The sequence below is a fragment of the Syngnathus scovelli genome, chromosome 4 (assembly GCF_024217435.2).
Source record: "Syngnathus scovelli strain Florida chromosome 4, RoL_Ssco_1.2, whole genome shotgun sequence".
NCBI classification, from domain to species: Eukaryota; Metazoa; Chordata; class Actinopteri; order Syngnathiformes; family Syngnathidae; genus Syngnathus; species Syngnathus scovelli.
The window spans coordinates 15,710,679-15,728,639 of NC_090850.1; the positions used below are offsets into that span (position 1 = coordinate 15,710,679).

The 17,961-nt window shown below is 39.6% G+C and overlaps 1 protein-coding gene and 1 long non-coding RNA gene across 3 annotated transcripts in view; one reads left to right on the forward strand and one right to left on the reverse strand.

Annotated features, from left to right (window-relative positions):
* The window catches only part of LOC125967634 (uncharacterized), a 148,303-nt gene that overhangs the window by 57,554 nt on the left and 72,788 nt on the right, over positions 1 to 17,961 (forward strand). The window lies entirely within an intron of this gene.
* Positions 832 to 15,202, reverse strand: syt9a (synaptotagmin IXa). Its single transcript, XM_049718861.2, has 7 exons — positions 14,733 to 15,202; positions 9,395 to 9,893; positions 8,749 to 9,304; positions 5,647 to 5,767; positions 5,388 to 5,559; positions 5,099 to 5,228; positions 832 to 2,367 (listed from the first exon to the last, which is right to left on the reverse strand). Exons 1-7 carry the CDS (start codon positions 14,878 to 14,880, stop codon positions 2,299 to 2,301), a joined length of 1,695 nt encoding a protein of 564 aa, XP_049574818.1. The 5' UTR covers positions 14,881 to 15,202; the 3' UTR covers positions 832 to 2,298.

Below are 17,961 nucleotides of genomic sequence, written 5' to 3' on the forward strand. Positions count from 1 at the left end.
GTTGATTGAATTCAAATGTGTTCAATAGTCACACCATTTGGTACACTTGCACAATTTCTATGGGGGAACGACTAAATTAGGATTTTAACGTAGTCTTCATTATATTAAGACCGTTTTCTGATTTTAATTGTTTATCCAGTAATTTGTAATTTTGGGATTGATTCTGAGTTACCAAAATCATCAGCAAAACCACACTACCTTGGCGGATAACCCTCCCAGGTGGACTATGGGTCTTCTATAAATTTTTTGTTTATATGGTCTAAACGTTTTTCACGTTTTCTTCGCATTATGACGAGTGACGTCAATACAGTGTTTATTTACTGTATTTTCCCGACTATAAACTGCTACTTTTTGCACAAGCTTTGAGCCCTGCGGCTTATAGTCCGGTGCGTCTTATCTATGGATGTTTTCATAATTGTTACGATATTGTATGATTTGTGCATATTCTCTTATATGGAAATTAAACATAAAACACCTGTATCTTAATGTCCAGTGTGGTTTCTATATGAACAAAACAGGATTCTCCTTTAATTTTAGCTGGTGCATCTTATATTGGGGTTCGGCGTACAGTCCAGAAATTTTGGTACTTGACCTATTATCATACTGAATTAAATGTCATTTTATGACCTGATTTCAAACCCTCATCTATGGAGGTAGGATTTTTTTCCCTCTGAGTGCCATGGGGGGCAAGGATATGTCAGGGGTCCCCAAAACATTTCTTTTACCCAAAAGTGGAAAATGTGATGACAGTGCCCCCCACCACCACCACCACCGGTGGTGTAATGTATGCTATCCGAGGATGTGTCTGTGAATAAAAAATAATCAAATTCATTTGATTGCAATTACAATGCTTTATTGTAACTGCTCTCCATTCAACAGGTAAAACAGAACAGCACTAGCCTAAAAATGACATCCATATAGGCACAGTAGAGAGACGTGGCAATCTCAAAACATTGTAGGTCAAGAAAAGAACAGGCCACATGACTAGGAACTGGAAAGAAAATAAAAAATGCTTTGATGTCCAATCCAATGCAGTCATCCTTGAAGTGATTATGGAAAAAATGGAAAATGGAAAAAAAAATGCTATTATGTTCAGACCAACAATGGGATCACCTTCAACCATTTCATGTTTGCATGCAGAAGAAAACCATTAACACAAGTCCTTCATGAGGCAATGAATTTTGTTTTTTAGTTGGACAACATCTTGACAGATTATGAATACATATTTGATTGCGTCCATAGTGCCAGAGCTGAAATTCATCTGACGGCGCATTGCAAGGAGCAGTTAGGAGTGTGTATTGTGTGATGTGTTTAGTTTTTAAATAAATCTTTGGAATTTCACATTCTACTTCTGCAAGCAGCTATCACCACTGAGAAAGCATACTTTGGAACAGTCACATATACGTATATAAAAACAACTTATTATTGTTAATCACATATTTCAGTTGTACTATTAGTGCCACAATGAATGGTTATTTACAAATTGTTTCTTTTGAATTCCAAGCCAATGTTATCAAGACTTCCTTAAACGATCGTCTTATTGAAGACGTAAGCTCGTAATATTGTCACGTTCTTCTCACAAAGTCCATCTTAAATAAAACTATTGTTTCCTTTATATCTCTATTTTTTTTAAATGTGGGCCTTAGTCAGATTCTTAAATCTGCTATGATGGTAATATAAGCACGCGTGAGTTTTCAACGTGTCAAGGAATGAAAAAACAAATGTATGGATGGAAAACAAATATGCTGGTGTGTTGGATTGACAATGGCTATTTTTGATTTAATCATATTTATTGACAATATTTAAGTTTTTTCTTCACTGACAAACACTTTCTTGAGAAATCAACTTCCACTACGTTGTCAACAAACAAACAAACAAACAAACAAACAAACAAACAAACAAACAAACAAACAAACAAACGAGGGGACATATCCCAACAAGCAAGACCTCATGCACCAAATGAGATAGGAAAATGGCAGTTTGACTGGTTGTAAAGAACATTGTGCAATTACAGACCCACCTCCGATTAGGACAAATAACAAGACAATGCAAAAACGGCAACTTGTGTAAACCCAGCAAGACAGACGTCAAGTGTCTTCGTATGCCTCATAGAACTCATAGAACATTATAAAACCGAAAACATCCATCAATGTGATCATTCAACATGCAACTGATCCAGTTGTGTCTCTCCATGCTGAAATTGGATGGCCGCACCATTCTTTTCTTGTGCGGTAATCCACAGAAGCACGAGGCTGAGCCGAGGGCCAGTCGAGATGTTATGTAAAATGTTATTCTGGGTTATGGGGAAATGGGGGCCTTCAGAGAATTACAGGATCCTCCCTGGCTACTACCTGTGGTACCCTGGTACTGCAAACAAAAAGCACAGTATGAAAACATTTAGTTTTGTGGTAATCACAGGCAAATATATTTACTCCCCAAAGATAACACTTGACACTGAAAAAAAGCAGACCCAGAAGCGAAACTCCAAAAACCCAAACTGGGGAAAATGAGAGCAACATTTAACACAATGTTACAAGAAACGTTATGAAATAAAGTAGTGTAGATGTCCATTAAACAAAATTTGGCCACCAGGTTTTAAATTAGAACAGCAAACAATAGTTATAGCGAATTCATTTAATCAATGTTTGTTGGGCCTGAGAAGACAGCATTGGTCAATTTTTTTCAGTTAAATGCAGAGACAAATTTTACCACACCCAGATGTGTGCGTAACGATCATTGGGACTTTAACTTTAAGAGTACACAATTATTACCATTTGCATGTAAAAGTGTGGATGAAGATTGAGAAACATGATTGTTGTTCTTCTAGACTAAGTTAACTCAGTTGGCTCATCTTTTAGTGGGATTGAACAAGATCACAGAATGCACAGCAAGGCCACTGTTGAGCTCAACAAAATTCAAATCAAAGGATCCTTACTGCAACCCGGTGGTTAGTTGCTGCATTACCACAAATCCACACTCCATCTTTTTTGACGGGGAGGCTGTTGAAATGTTGAGATTATATACTGTCGTTCAGATTTTCCTACTTTCAAACAAAGACTAACTATGAAAAAAACATGACATACTTTTTTTTCTATTAACAGCCATATAACCTGACCAAAGAAAGTTGATTGTGTTTCCAGTGGAGGAAAATCCATCTCTCCTCGCCTTAGGCCTAAATCATGACAGGGCTTTGTCTTCCCTTTTCCTTCTCATTAGTTTCCCACTGCGCTATTTAAAATAAGAATGCTGATAACAATTTAGAATGACGTAACTGGTACAAGCCAGGAAGAAAGTAGGGAGCCTTTTGATAAGAACAAAACATGAGAAGTTATTAATGATGTTAGGAGCATGCATGCTCTCAGCTCGTTTCACTGAGCTCACTTCATTTGCTCAATTGCCTTTTTTGCCTTTCCCCTTCCCTGTTTTTTTTTTTGTCACACCGTATTTGCTTGTTTAGCACAAATTTTTGTTAGATGTTTTTGTTGCCTCTTTCAAGTTCAGCTATTTCAATTCCATTTTTTATCGAATGACTAGTAAGAGACAAAGATTGATCATAATATTGCATATTCCAATAACTATGTTGATGGATAAATAGTTTTGAAATCAAAGGTCAAGAATAATTGTTGCCCTCTTATTTAAGTGACTGTCAAAAGTGGTTTGGTGGGTTTGGGGTTTGGTGTATGTGCATCTTCTTCACGATGATATGATGTGACATACCAACCGTTGTAATAGTGTTTGGTCCATAGTTTTTGCCCCTTTTCAGTTTAGTCAAAGTCTCTCTGAGCAATTTCTGGAATTGAAAGTTGTAGTTAAGAAATAAAATATTTGGGTCCACTTGCCACCATTCACAGTGACAATAGAATTTGGCCAGCAGTATACCCTTTCTCATTAAAGGAGTTAATGAGGTGATGAATTCTCTTAATGCCCTCTCTTACCTCTGACAAAAGACTTCCTAGATTTTGTTGATAATTAATTCAAAGGCATGGGCTCGGGAATTAAACCCAAGCCTGGCAGAGAGAGAAAGACAGCTTTTTCACTCGCTCCACTTCAAGCTGTCTCCCCAGGGCCAAAACACTTGAACCTGCTTTCTACAAGGTTACACTCCAAAATACGTCCACTGAGCCCAGGCTCCAATTTGTTTTACTTGGACATTTTCGGCACATTGCCAATAAGGACTCAGTGGCCACTTCATGAGGTGCACCAACAGAATAATGAATAAGGGGCAAAAATCTACCTTTCCAAAGACTAAAAGACTCTCTGTTCCATATTCATCCTCTAGCCTGCAATTCCCTGTCCTATAGTAATGTATGCATTTGTTTATCATTAAAGCTAGACTTCGAAATGTAAATAGAAAGGCTAATTATGATTTGTACTCATGTTGGCATTGGTGTCTTGTTAAAGTCTCATGTGCGAATAGAAAAAGGCTCTCACTAAGTGACAGTACAATTATGACAAGCATATGCAGTACAGAATTGTTAGATGAATACCTCCTTGACAGTGTCAATCGAAATTAAGCACTATTACACGCTTAAGTTTACATTTAATTGTTGCCACTCAACAAATGAAGAAATAAAGAAACACAAATGATCAAGGACCAGAATTGGTTTTTTTGTAAATCTGACACAATAGTAGTCACTTACAATAGTGTTAAAGATTAATTAATGGTTGTCAACCAGTTTTGTGGTCCAACAGTATTATTCGAAAATACAAAACAGAGAAAATGAATGGCTGGATTGATCATTTTGTTGCACACGCCATTTCAGAATATTCAGTTGTTTTGTTGTTAGCCATTTTAGTCCGAGAGAGTGTTATGGGTCATTGTCCTACTGGATGACTAATGACCTGCAGTTGAGACCACACATTCTGACACTACAGCATATTTGTCTTTGACAGTCTGATCCCTATGGGCTGAGGATTTGTGATTTATGCTCTCCATAATGATGGGTTGCCATCCAAGTTTCTGTACAAATGTTGTCACCATTCTCACACTTTTGGGTCAATGGAATTTTTCACGTTCATTGTACCATCAATATTGAACTTGTGAATCCTCCTATTTACATAGACACACATAACAGACACATTTGAATAAAATCATCACCTCCACAAGAGGATGCCAGTGGGCGACAGGTTTTCGGGGGTACGTGAGCATTTCACTCCAGTGGTCCCGACCGAGGTTATCTGCATCGTTGCCAACCCGACACACACCGATGACCTCGTTATGACCGACTCTGTCCGCACAGGAGGAAAGACAAGACACATTGTAAAGTCAACAACTCCAGTGAAATATACAATGTTGAAAGTGACTAACAAGAAAAGCAGGTCAACAAGTTGTGCAATAGCTAAAGTTTGCCGTCGTCCAAACAAGAGCAAGAATTGACATTTCTCACCGGTCATAATCCATCACGGCAATCAACAGGCTGATCTGCTCTATATTCTCAGGGGGAACATCGAAAACAATGGCCTCGTTATAGACAGGATTCAAAGTGTTCCTCTTTGTGGAAGTTTTCCGCTTCTTCAATCTGCGACCGTCACACATGAGCGAAACCTTCACGTAGGGATCTGGAGCGATGGGAGTGTAAAAAAATAAATAAACAGTCCATAATGAAACCGATTCAGCACCCTTAACAGATTTAGACTTCTAATTACCAGATGCACCGGTAATGTCCATGGCCTTCAGATTGCGAGCCTTTATCATTGTGATGGTCAGTCTTCCGGCAGTTGGCAAGTAACACAGAGAAAACATGAGATCACCCAAGTCCACGTTATCCTAAAAGATAACAAATCACATTTAACTACTCATAGAATTAATATTACATGCAGGAAAATTAATGGTCATTACTTTTTCACTAGTCTTTTTATGGCATGGGCTTCAATGGCTAAGAATGTGCTTTAATTAAGTCATGCTCTTGTTTCTGCACAGATGGAGACTTAGTATGCTAGAATGGAGAAAGGCAGAAGCACACTTATCACTTGCTCTTAAAATAACTCTGAGAAGAGGTGAGAAGGAGAACAAAAATACGTCTAGAGAGAAAATCTTGTCTGATTTGGTTTGGACAGCTTCACATAATCATAGTTGTTATATGTGATGAGCCATTTTTGAGGTGGGATTCCACCTGTGCAAGTGTGCTATTCAAGAAGCCATACAGACAAACAACACTTGGAGCTCAGGAAAGCATGGCCAGGTATTTGAGTCTCAGCCAAAGTATCACTGTGGTTAATCATGCGGGCACTCGGAGGAGGCAGGCAAAAAATCGAGTATCTTCTTTGTTAAGAAGCAAAAAGAATAGAAGGCACTTGCTCTTAAGAATATATACTGACCTTTCATTATTCACGACCCTTTGTTAAATACCTCCACAGAATGATCGCAGCACATTAAAAGTCTTGTTAATCGTTATTGTATGTAGAAAAATCTATATCAGCATCTTTCATAGTACTTGGTTCTCTGTTTTCATCATCATTATGATCCTTCTTCACAGATGCCACATTTGAGTGTCAGAGTTAACGAGGTCTATAATTAGAAGAAAGCCCTATAGATGCTGCAATGAATGAAAATGATACAGTTAGCTACAAAAGTATATAAAACCTGCCCGAATTTTAAGTTTTATTTATTAAATGGGTGTCTGGAAATAATAGCCATCACCTTTACCCAAAATGTAGCAATAGAAGTATTAATAAGAAAAAATTGAAATGTCATGTTCTGTGCGAAACAAAGCAGTTTGTTTTCATTGTACTTGTATTTACTCTTATTTTTTTTGCTGAGATTAGCACCTGAGTGTATTTATCATATGAATTAAACAGTGCTTCAGCGTATGTATTCCCCAATTATGCTGCAACAACAGATTGTAAAATCTGGCAATGAAACGCACAATATGGTCAGCGACTCGGTGTCACAGGAAATATTGATGCGGCGATTACCCTCTAATTTCTCTCAAAGCGAATACGCAAAATAATTCAATAGGTCTGAGCTTATATTATTGACATTTCAAACCACAATAGGTTAATAGAAATCAAATACGAGATGTGAGATTCCACCGGGGATAAAACTCAGCTGCCACCGCAAAGTAATGTTAGAACATTGAAGATGACAAATGTCGCTGACACAGACACCCATCTGTGCTCGTTTAATTTCTCAACCTTACTGATGCTGCCTCTCTGTGCGTTAACATGAATGCATGTGTTGTACGTTTGTGTACTGTCTGGATAAAGCACACTCAAAGTTGACAGTGTGCAGGTTATATATTTTGAGGCACTCGGCAAGAAACAGCATTTCTTTGGAGGCCAGCTGTAATGCGACTAGTAATGGCATTCAGATGAATAAGAGACCATAAAATCACCGGCTTCACTTGCAAAATGTAGAATCTGCATCAACAGCCCAATACAGTATGTAAGCAAATGCTTAAATATAATTGCCTTGAGCACATAGTCTACTTTGGATAGTTCACCAAGCTTTTTTTACAAAATGACCAAAAACAGAAATGACCAAATTTACATTATTGATGAATCATTCCCATTTTGTCACAAGCTCGTGATTGCATTCCCAACTCAGTGGCCTAGTAGTAGAGTGTCCGCCCTGAGACTGGAAGGTTGTGGGTTCAAACCCCAGCCGGGTCATACCAAAGACTATAAAAATGGGACCCATTGCCTCCCTGCTTGGCACTCAGCATTAAGGGTTGGAATTGGGGGGTTAGATCACCAAATGATTCCCGAGCGCGGCACCGCTGCTGCTCACTGCTCCCCTCTCCCCCAGGGGATGGATTAAAATCACATGGGGATGGGTTAAATGCAGAGGACAAATTTCACCACACCCAGATGTGTGTGTGACGATGATCATTGGGACTTTAACTTTTTTAACTGCAGAAAAGAGGAGGGAGGAAAAAAATACTAGGCTCATTGCACCAACTGCTTACTGATTGTTCTGGCCCAATTAAGCAAGCGAAAATATTTGACTGGCTCTTCCGAACCAGCAACAGCTCCCTCTGTGAATACAAAATGCACCCACTGTCTTTTTGTGACATTCTATTCAGCCATTGCACTGTGGAGTGTGATTTCTTCAGCTAAAGGTTGTAATTTCAATAAATGTGAACTTGCAATTACACAAAGCGGTTTTTACTTCTTTTTCTTCAAGTGAGACAAAGCAACCACAAGAAGGTGTTATTTAAGAAATTGCTAATAACCTCTTTACAGAGCCCCCATTGCTTCCTCTGGTCTTTGTGTGATTGGTCTTGTTCCTCAGATATCTAATTGTTTGAAAAATCCAATTTACATATACACTAGTAGGAATGAGCTATTGAAAATATAATGCATAGAAAACAGACCGTAATTGATCAGATGTGTTTTTAATTTTTTATAATGTAGATATTAATACAAAAATCAAGATGCAGATTAAAAAAAATGACGTAAAAGCCTTTTAAATTTGCGATATTTGGGTTCACCTCCATTTGATGATCAATTTCTACATCTCTGTGTCATTGGGGTTACATTTTTTTTCCCCCAACCTTACAAGTTCAAACTTGAGCTCTTAGACACTGAAATGACTTCAAATTGTAAATCTTGTCTCAGTAAATTTTTAAATGAGATCATTTTTCATAACTGCATTTATTGTTGACTTTTGTGAGCAGCCTCAAGAGATATTAGGTATTTAAAAGATTTTGGCTGTAGTGGTCATTCGTTTGAGATTTTTAGATCTCAATGAAAAGATAAATTGGTATTCCTAAAGCTGCCTCATTTTGAAAGGGTTTAATTACTCACCGTGGAGACGTATTTGATTTCCCGGCAGAGTTTTGTCTCCCGTGGGAAATCTGCCAGATCCAGGAAGTTGTCCACAACCACTTGGCCAATAATGTCATGCCGTGAAAATCGGTCGAAGTCATAGACGCTGAAGTGCAGCTTGCGTGTGGGAAGCTCTGAGTAGGCCACAGGAAACAAGAAGACCTCATCAAACACGGGGTTTAGCGTTTTACGGTGTACTTTGGTCTGATGCTTGGTCATCCGGTCAGGCAGCAGGTAGATCTTGACGTAAGGATCAGAGGTTCCAGAGAAATCCTTGGCTGGGAGGTCCTCTGCTTTGTGGATCTTAACAATCAACTGCTCCAGGTCACAGTCAAACTTGAGGATGAAGTGGAGACACCCACAACCCCTGCCTCTGTGACTTCCATCGTCTCCTTCTAGAGACCGTTGTTTGTAGAGCTCAGGTTTGAGGCGCCCAAGGCCCAGTCCCATCCCAGTGAGTGAGTCCTGCCTTTGAAACTGGGCCACGTTGAAGTCGGGATTCGACAGGTTCATATGTCGGCGTATTGAGCCTTGTCTGTGGACACAGAATATCATCAGCATTATTGAGAACCAGTCACATAAGATATTAATTGCTTACAAACAAAAACTGCTAAAAATAACTGACCCAATTTCCGACATGGAGTACCCGGTGGGTGAGGGTTCCGTAGTTTGCCTCTGAATCCGAGGGTTAGTATGAACCCCGTTTTCTCGACTTTTTTCCTGGGCGTCTAGTGGAATGTCCGGAGATGTGTGACTGATCTTCATGGCTGCCTCCGGAGGACCCAGGGCGACAGGAGGCGGTGATACGGGAGTTACCGGAGCCTCCACAGATACAACTGACGCCATTGGTGTTGGCTCCTTGGCGATGGAGCACTGGGACGACTCACGGCGGGTGTGGGCCGGGGGGTCCACGGCCGTGTAAACCGGCTGCCTCTGAAGGGGCTGTGAGCGCAAAGGGCTCATGGCTAGGTTGAGGTGACCCCCGTGGGGCTCCTTGGTAGTGGGGGAGAGACCACGCTCTCTCCATGGTATCCAGCAGAGCTTCCAAGATACAAAAAGGGAGACTCCAAATAGAGCCAAGCCACAGGCTGTCACCACCAGTGACAGCAGACTCACCGACACATCTGCAGAAAACAAAGAACAGTGACAGAGGTTGGAACAAAAGGCAACCGCTTCTGTTTTTATGACACACTCTTGTAAAATGATTCTACAAGGGGGGCAGTGACCCACTTGATCCAGTCGTGTTCTTTTTGGGTAGTATCCTCAGTGTTTGTATTTCTGACTTTCTTGTTTGTGAGTGAGACTGATATACAGTGTGTTACTTCTTTCATTGGCCTATGAAGCGTTTAGCATTGAGACTTGCGGACACAGCCTTGTCATATTATGTGAGAAGATTAATTCTGCTGATTATCGTTTGTGTTAGGTTGCTAATAATAGGTTTCAATTGATAACATTCACAAAGTGATTTTCCCAGTGGGTAGCTCACCTTTTTATTTTCCAAATAAAAATGATCCTGCTGTTCAACAGGCACATCCATTCATAATTGTGGTGAATTTAACTCTTTAATAAGATGAATAAGGATTAGCTAGTCTCTCAATTATCCCCTGGAGTGTAAAATCCCTGCAAAATGAACTTCATATATTCTGTATTATATATTTTGCAAAACAACAAATTGTCATCTTCACAGCATGTATTGATACAAAAGTGAAAAGCTTGTACAAAAACACAAATAGTAGTAAAAGTGTATGATTCATGTTGTGATACACTGTTTACTTAAAGTAAACCAGATACTTCAGAGAAATGCTTTTCCAACAGTGTTTTCTTCATCTTTATTTTAGATAGCATGAGATTGTATATTGGTGGATTTGTTTACGCCAAGACTGGGCGTGCTCATACCCATGCAGTGAGGTGAAGTGCAAACCAAAGCCAGTCATCAAAGCCTTTATGAATCATTGCTTCTCGTGAGAGGACTAAAACAAGTCAAAGGAAACTGCTGGAACAAAATAGTTTGAAACACAGTCACACTGTTCCAATATGTATTATTTCTTCACACGTATGATCATAATTTCAAAATGAAAATCTCAGCTGCATCAAGACTCAGATGCTATGGTTTCTTCATGTGCATAAATCATTTTTTTGTGTAGCGTTTCAAGAAGATTTCTAGTTAGCGTCTCTTTATAAAACAATATATAATTAAAGTTGCTCTCTCATTTAGCATTGGCTGTTAGGCAAAATAAAATCAGGAGATTTAAATGTATCACTTGTGAATGCCACCTTTAACACCTCCACTACAGGTGGCAATGTCATTTGGTATTCGTTATATCTCAAATTTGAGTTCAAATTCATGATGGTAGTGTAAAAAGGCAAAATCACACAATACTTATGCTGCTACAGTAACAAACTGTATTAAATACGATTAATACTGTTTCCATGGTTGTACCATATCTTCTCCCTCTAGGACTCGCAAGCATTGCCATTTAATTATTCTTGTATGAAAAAAATAATGCTCTTAATATTGTTTTATTACAATTTAATTTTCATATGCAGGACTCAACTGTTGCCCGGCAACAACTGTTGAGAAGCAGCAGGAAAATCATCTTGGGTATATGGGAAGATGGTTCCTATTTCTAGTGATTGGGAAAAAACAGGGTGACAATTGTTGCTCTTGTGTAGAATTGGCCACCGACAATATTGTCTCCCTTGCTTGCAGTGTCATAAAATCTGTCTGGTGCATCTTTCTGAGAATACCTATTATTGGCTCATTTCGCCTCGTTCTGTGGGAGAGCAGTGAGGCAGACTTGAACTCCGTTTGTGTGCTGTTGATTAATAAAGCTGGTACAATTTCTAGAGTTATAGTTGTGGAACAGATTTGTTTGGGATTTCCAGAAGTCTGCAGTTCACCAAATCCAACTGAACATTGAGATAAAATCCACTTTAGTCGGTAGGATAATGATGTATTCACCAACTTTTTCTACATTGCAAGTGTCAAATTAGCAGCAACCTCTTGACCAGTTATGCCAATATGCATAAACATCATTATAATAATGAGCAGTTATTCACTCGTTTTTCTATCATGAATACAAATGTCTGTTAGGACCAAACTATTTTCATGGACCGATGCCAAATTGTGAATCTTAGTGGAAATGCAGCTACTGCAGCTGTCTGAACACCTGCCTCATTTTTTGTCCCTAATATTTATGCAATGACCTCAAAGAGATTTAAGAAAATTAGGAAGCTAAACACGCCCCTTCAGAAGTATTGAAACCAATGTTTTTTTTGTTTTTTGTTGCTGTAGGAAGGGCAGCTTTATTTATATAACACAGTTCTTACACAAAATAACTCAATGTGCTTCGGATGTTAATGATAGGTATGGTTGGGGAGAATAGTTTTTAGTCTGAAATTTCAAAGCATTTACATTTGGGGCTGACATCACTTCTTTTTGTAACTTATTCCATTTGTGTGCAGCATAATAGCTAATTGCTGCTTCACTGTGTTTGCTTTGAACTACTCTGGGCTCCACTAATGGAACCAAGTTTGCAGATCTCAGAGCCCTACTGGGTTTATAATCAAAGAACATTTCTTTAATGCACTCTGAACCTAAACCATTCAGTGAGTTATAGACCGGTGGCAAAGTTTTAAAATGCCTTGGAAATTCTTATCTTTTGCCGTTTCTCAAATGATACAATAAACTCCCTCTGTTGCTGTGGAAACGCTCTACAAAAATGCCCTGAAAAAGCTTCTTAGAATATCTTAACTTAATTTAAAATTAATCAGAGGGACTTTAAATTGTAGCACGTCAGCTAACACGTATTTAACATGAGTTTGAATGATGATTTAATTTGAAGACAGACACATCCCAGAAAAAGCGGTCACACTTTTGCAAACACACCTCAGTTGATTTTTTACTTTGAGCTGAGATTTATAGGTTCTTGTTTTTTAAGACAGAAAAACCTGGCATCTGGACAGAAGTGTGTGAACATTTTATATTCACTGTATATATTATGCTTTGGAGAGCTTGACACCTCAAGATATTTTTTCCCTAGTCTGCCTCTCGCCATCCTAGTGTGGGTTCTTGCCTTTTAGCTGCATATATTCTATTGTAGTCCTACTGTTTGATTTTGCTCCAGTTCGATTGAACTTGTATTGTAATATACTTTATATAACGTTAATGAATTTGTGTTTGTGGAAACGTACAAATAGAAGTACTAGTTTTAAAATGTATTTGGTCTGATGAAGAACTTTCCCCTAATCGACCCAAAAATACTACATACAGTATTTGGTTGAATCATTAGCATGTAGTATATTGAATCAAAAGCATAATGTTGTGCTTCACCATGATAGCATCGAATGAGGTCATTTGAGCCACAGCGACTAGTGAGAACAAGACTTGTGTGTGGGCACTGTCAGAAGGCTTCACACACTAACTGACAGAGTCTTTCCTCTGTGCACTCAGAAATCCTGTAAATACCAAAAAGAGTATGTGAGGTTTAGAAGCAGAATGTAGACAACTAGAGAGACCTGCCATGTGAAGACACCGTCATGTGGGCAGGCTGCCAGAGAACAGCATGAGAAAAATCTATCAGCATCTGCAAAGATTCAGAGACTGTATAACAACAAAGAGAGTGAAGCAATTTTAGAGCATGGGGCCTTCAAAGATGCAGCAGTGTAGGAGGCAACTTGGTGCTGAAAAAGCAATCTGAGAACGCCTCTCTGTTGAAATCTTATTTGTCTGAACATTCCCTTAGTGTGATATGTGTCCACGTTTGCCTCTATACAAAAACGCCAAGAGAATCACAGTGGGTCATAGTCGGTGGTGTGTAGCTGCAGTTTAGATGTTTTGCTCACTTGAGGTCGCATGATCATATCACGACTGAGTTGAGCACTATCAACTCTTTCTTGGGATCAACACTTTAAACCTTGTAAGGCTGCGAAGTGGGCGAGAAACACTAGTCAAATCTAACAAATGCATTTTAACAATCTACGAATAGTCACAGCCGACTCATAAGCATTATTTAATCAAAAAAGAACTTCCAGCAGAAGGATGACAAATAGGTATTACCAAATTCTCAATGATTAATTCATCAATTAATATCCTTAGTATCGGGGGAATAATTTCGGTGTTGCCTTGGTCTGCAGCTATTTACCCGGGAAGGATTCAAAACTGTCCTTTTTCTTCAGAAACTGCATTTACCAAAATTGCACCATCCCTCTTAGTCATGATTGCCTCTTTATCACTTTAATCTGTCATCGCGGAAAGGTGCATGTGTTTGAGAGTGTGAACAAGCAGAGAATGTCCAAGATTATAATGCATGTCTTGACAAATCAACAAATGGGCACTAAGAAAGCAAATGACCAGGAAACAGACTTGTTGAAAATGGGCACTTCCACTGCATGCTCACTGCCACCGTCTCCATTGCGCGCACGCACGCGCACACGCTCACACAAGATTGAGTGCTCAAAACGTGCCACTGTCGCACGTGACTAAATGTGTAAGCCTTCGTTGAGAAAATTCACGCCTCTTTTTTTTTTTTTTTTTCTTCTCTTTGCAACACGTTTTAACAAGTTCAGTGAAGTCCGGTGATAAATCCATTTCGATGACACAAGACACACACACGACCAAGCACGCGCACAGATCTAAATCTAACTTTTATAAAACAAGTGTGGTTTTACTGCAAGCGGCAACACGCACGAAGGAAATTGCACGAGTCAGTCACCCTTATGTGTGCAGTTGTCAGTAATACGATATCATAAGATTATGACGATCCCACTAGTGTACAATGAAAATCCAAAGCAATACTGACAAATTACCCTAATGCATGTAATGTGCAACAGAATAGTGAATGCACTTATGACGAGAAAGTGCTGGCGAAAATGGTAAACGCAGGTTAAAAATATGCACAATTAAAGAAGTTGCATTTGACCTCCATGCATCTGATTGCGTTTAAATGGTAGTTGATCCTCACCTGAGTCCATGTAGCGTGGCCTGGCCAAATCACGGAAATAGTAAATGAAATCCAGGCAGTTTTCGCTCTGCACTTCCCCTTTGGAACAAAGATCTGAGAGGAGTTCAAGTGCCTTTCGACAAATCTCGTCATCTTTGTCTCCAGGCATTTCCCAACAGCATCCTTAAATCATGGAGGCTCTCTCAGGCACCACCACCACAGCGGACCGCTCACCTCACACTCAGCTTTTCCACGCAGCCCAGTCGAGCACTCATCCGGCGGCACGCCTACCCACGCGATAGAGGATCACAAATGCAACCCCCACTCTAAAAACAAAAGTGAGCCAAAACGTGAGTGGCGTGTCCCATGTGTGCAATAAACGCATCTCGTGTGTGACATTCGCTCATTTTTGGCCGACACTCTTCGCCGAACACTGGAAAGCCACCGGTTGAATCCGCGCGTTCACACTGCGGCGTGGCGCTCTGTCCATGGTACTAAAACGTGCGCGCGCCTCGCGGACTACGGTGCACCACGAAAACGTTCATATGGTCGGGAAAGTAGAGCAGTGTGTCAACATGCTTCCCTCATGATATGACATAACATGTCATCGAGGATGATTTAGGATTTCTTGTGATACACGCCCCATAGTCACTGAATTGGGTTCATTTGTAAGCAAGCGTGCCTATAAGTGTAGCCCATATGTATACCAATCCTTCCATCCATTTTCTGAATCACTTATCCGCATGAGGGTCGCGGAATATATCCTCTGGGTGTGAACCGACATAATAATATAATATCTGTCTCTGGGTCAGTGTACTGTATTGCAAAATGCAGCAGCCTTCAATTACTTTAGTTCGTCACATTCCTAAAGCATTTATTCTATTCAGGGTCACAGAGAGCCAGTCTATCCAAGCTTCCTTGATATGAAAGGCATACTGCAATCTAAACCAGATTTGTAATAGTATTTTTTTATTATTATGTTTCATTATAACCCTGACACAACCATGGTCTCACATTCCATCACTTGTTTGCCTAGTTTCCAACTTCTTAATTGGATCTCTGGCATGAATTTGCATTGAGAAGAATTCCCACACATAGCACAACAAGCCCCTTGCCCACTTGCTTTTATCTGTCACTCAGAGACAAACTGGATCAATACCTTGCAGATAACAATCCTCTTCCTGCTGCTTGTACAATGTGATAAGCAGCAACATTGCCATGCAAATACTTTATTCACAACTGTGCAACTTTCTATAGAACGTATGGAAAAATAATTCATAAGTACCATGCTCCCTCCAAAAACCTCATTGTATAGAGCATGCCAGTGTTCCTAATGTTGTGGCTACTGTGTACCTGTCTTTTGACATGACAAAAACGGCACGCAATGTGTTGCTTAATTTATTCTACACTGTGTGAATTATGAATTCAGTTATATTTAACTGAATAGGCTGAATGATGACAGCTTGCTTCACTGTCATAAAATGGAGCTCATGCAGAATAGGTGAGTGTGTTACCATCCCATTTGTGTTAACACGCAAAAATGGTTGAGAGGGGAACATGAAAATGACCACACAGGAAGGACGGAGCCAAGAATGGACGACTCAACGGGCTTGACTTATTCATAGTGGCTGTGAAAATATTTTTTAAATAAATGTTGGAGGGGTTTAACTGGAGCTATACAGATTTCTGATGGAGCTGTAGCTCCTCTTAGACCCAGTAGCATCGTCCCTGGGGTCAAGAGTCAAAACCCAATCGTCAGAGCAGCGAGGCAGATGTTCTCACCACTCTGGTAGTTTTCTCATGTAATATAGTAGAAGTACAGTATACATCTTCCTGGGTCAGTTATATTGACAAGTAAATGTAAATTGAAGTCTTTGCTGTGCTATGGACCATGCCTGTGTTCAAAACGTTTTGATCGATTGATTGCTGACAGTTATTCAGTCACTGCAAAAGAAAAAATAATTAGAGAGATTTTCTGGTAGAAAGTTTGTATTAAGTAGCAGCCAAGATATTACTATGATTTTCATCCTTATTCCACCCAGAAAGAAAAACAGCAGCCATCTCCCATCAACATTAAGCATGTTTAATGAGCTGTACCCTGCGTGCATTTTGTCTTGTTTCTCCTCTGTTGTAGAAATGGGCTGTCGAGATTCTCCGCCTTGTAATCATGACAGCGCAGCCAATACCACAAAAAATACGAGGTTCATCTTTGGCAATTATGAATATGTGAGGTTGATGAGAGTGTAATAGCGGTTATGATTAATGTGACGAATTCCTGTTCATCTCCCTAGATGTCTCATTTTCCTCATCCGCTCTCCAACTCGCAGTCTTGGTCATGAAGTAATGCAGCAAGCTCACCACACAGTGTTCAGTCGGTTCTAAAAGGCCATTGTGAAAGATGCCTGCAGACAGTCTTGGCACTTTGTGAGTTGCGCTGCTCTATAATCGTCTCTTTCCCAACTGGCTCTCAGTGTTCTACACAGGATTAGAAGAGTTTTATCGCAGTCTGTTTTATCTCTAACTGGAGGCAAGTTATCACTTTGTACAATTGGATGAAGCACAATAGTTCATTTTGGTTTTGAGGGTCCATTCCTCCCTGGGTACTCCGGATTCTTAGTGCAGTCCAAAAACAGATTGCAAATTTATATTGCAATGTAAAATTTTGGTAGGAATATGAAAATCGAATATACTGTACATTATCAGTAGCTTCAGCTGTTAATAAGACCTCAGAGTTTTACGATGATTGAGTTATTCCGAGTAATTAAAATACCAAAGGCGTGTTATAATGTTACTGACCTGGATGGGAATGTTTCACTTAATGTGTCAGGTGATCTCTCCTGTATCTACCGTGCTTCTCGCCATCACTCAGCTGAGACAGGCTCCAGCAACAGTGGAGAGTATAGAACATGAATGGATGGATGGAATTAGTATAAGCCATCAATCCACTTTAGAGGAAATCCATGGTAAGAGCAAGAGAAAATAGGGACTAGTGCTTGTAGACATTCCTGCAAACCGTTTAAAGTGATTCCTTTCAAGCTGGATGGGGTTCTTATAGTATATCTTGTCATGAGCTAGTGAGTAATTCCCATTTTTTGGGCAAGTAGGGATGAAAGTTGTTGTTGAGCGTGTCAGAGGCAGCAAGTTCATTCAGAACTAAGAAACAGGAACAAAACAAAATGAGAGCAAACATAAATACACAAACACACGACGTGCAAATAAAATAATGGGATGACTTAACTGCAGTGTCAGC

Bases quoted from the DNA above. Each gene is read 5' to 3' on its own strand.
- syt9a (XM_049718861.2), bottom strand. From the start codon at position 14,880: ATGCCTGGAGACAAAGATGACGAGATTTGTCGAAAGGCACTTGAACTC. The intron at 9,894-14,732 runs GTGAGGATCAAC...TGTTTTCTGCAG, and splicing joins GCCACGCTACATGGACTCAG to ATGTGTCGGTGAGTCTGCTG. The intron at 9,305-9,394 runs GTCAGTTATTTT...CTGTGTCCACAG, and splicing joins TACTCCATGTCGGAAATTGG to ACAAGGCTCAATACGCCGAC.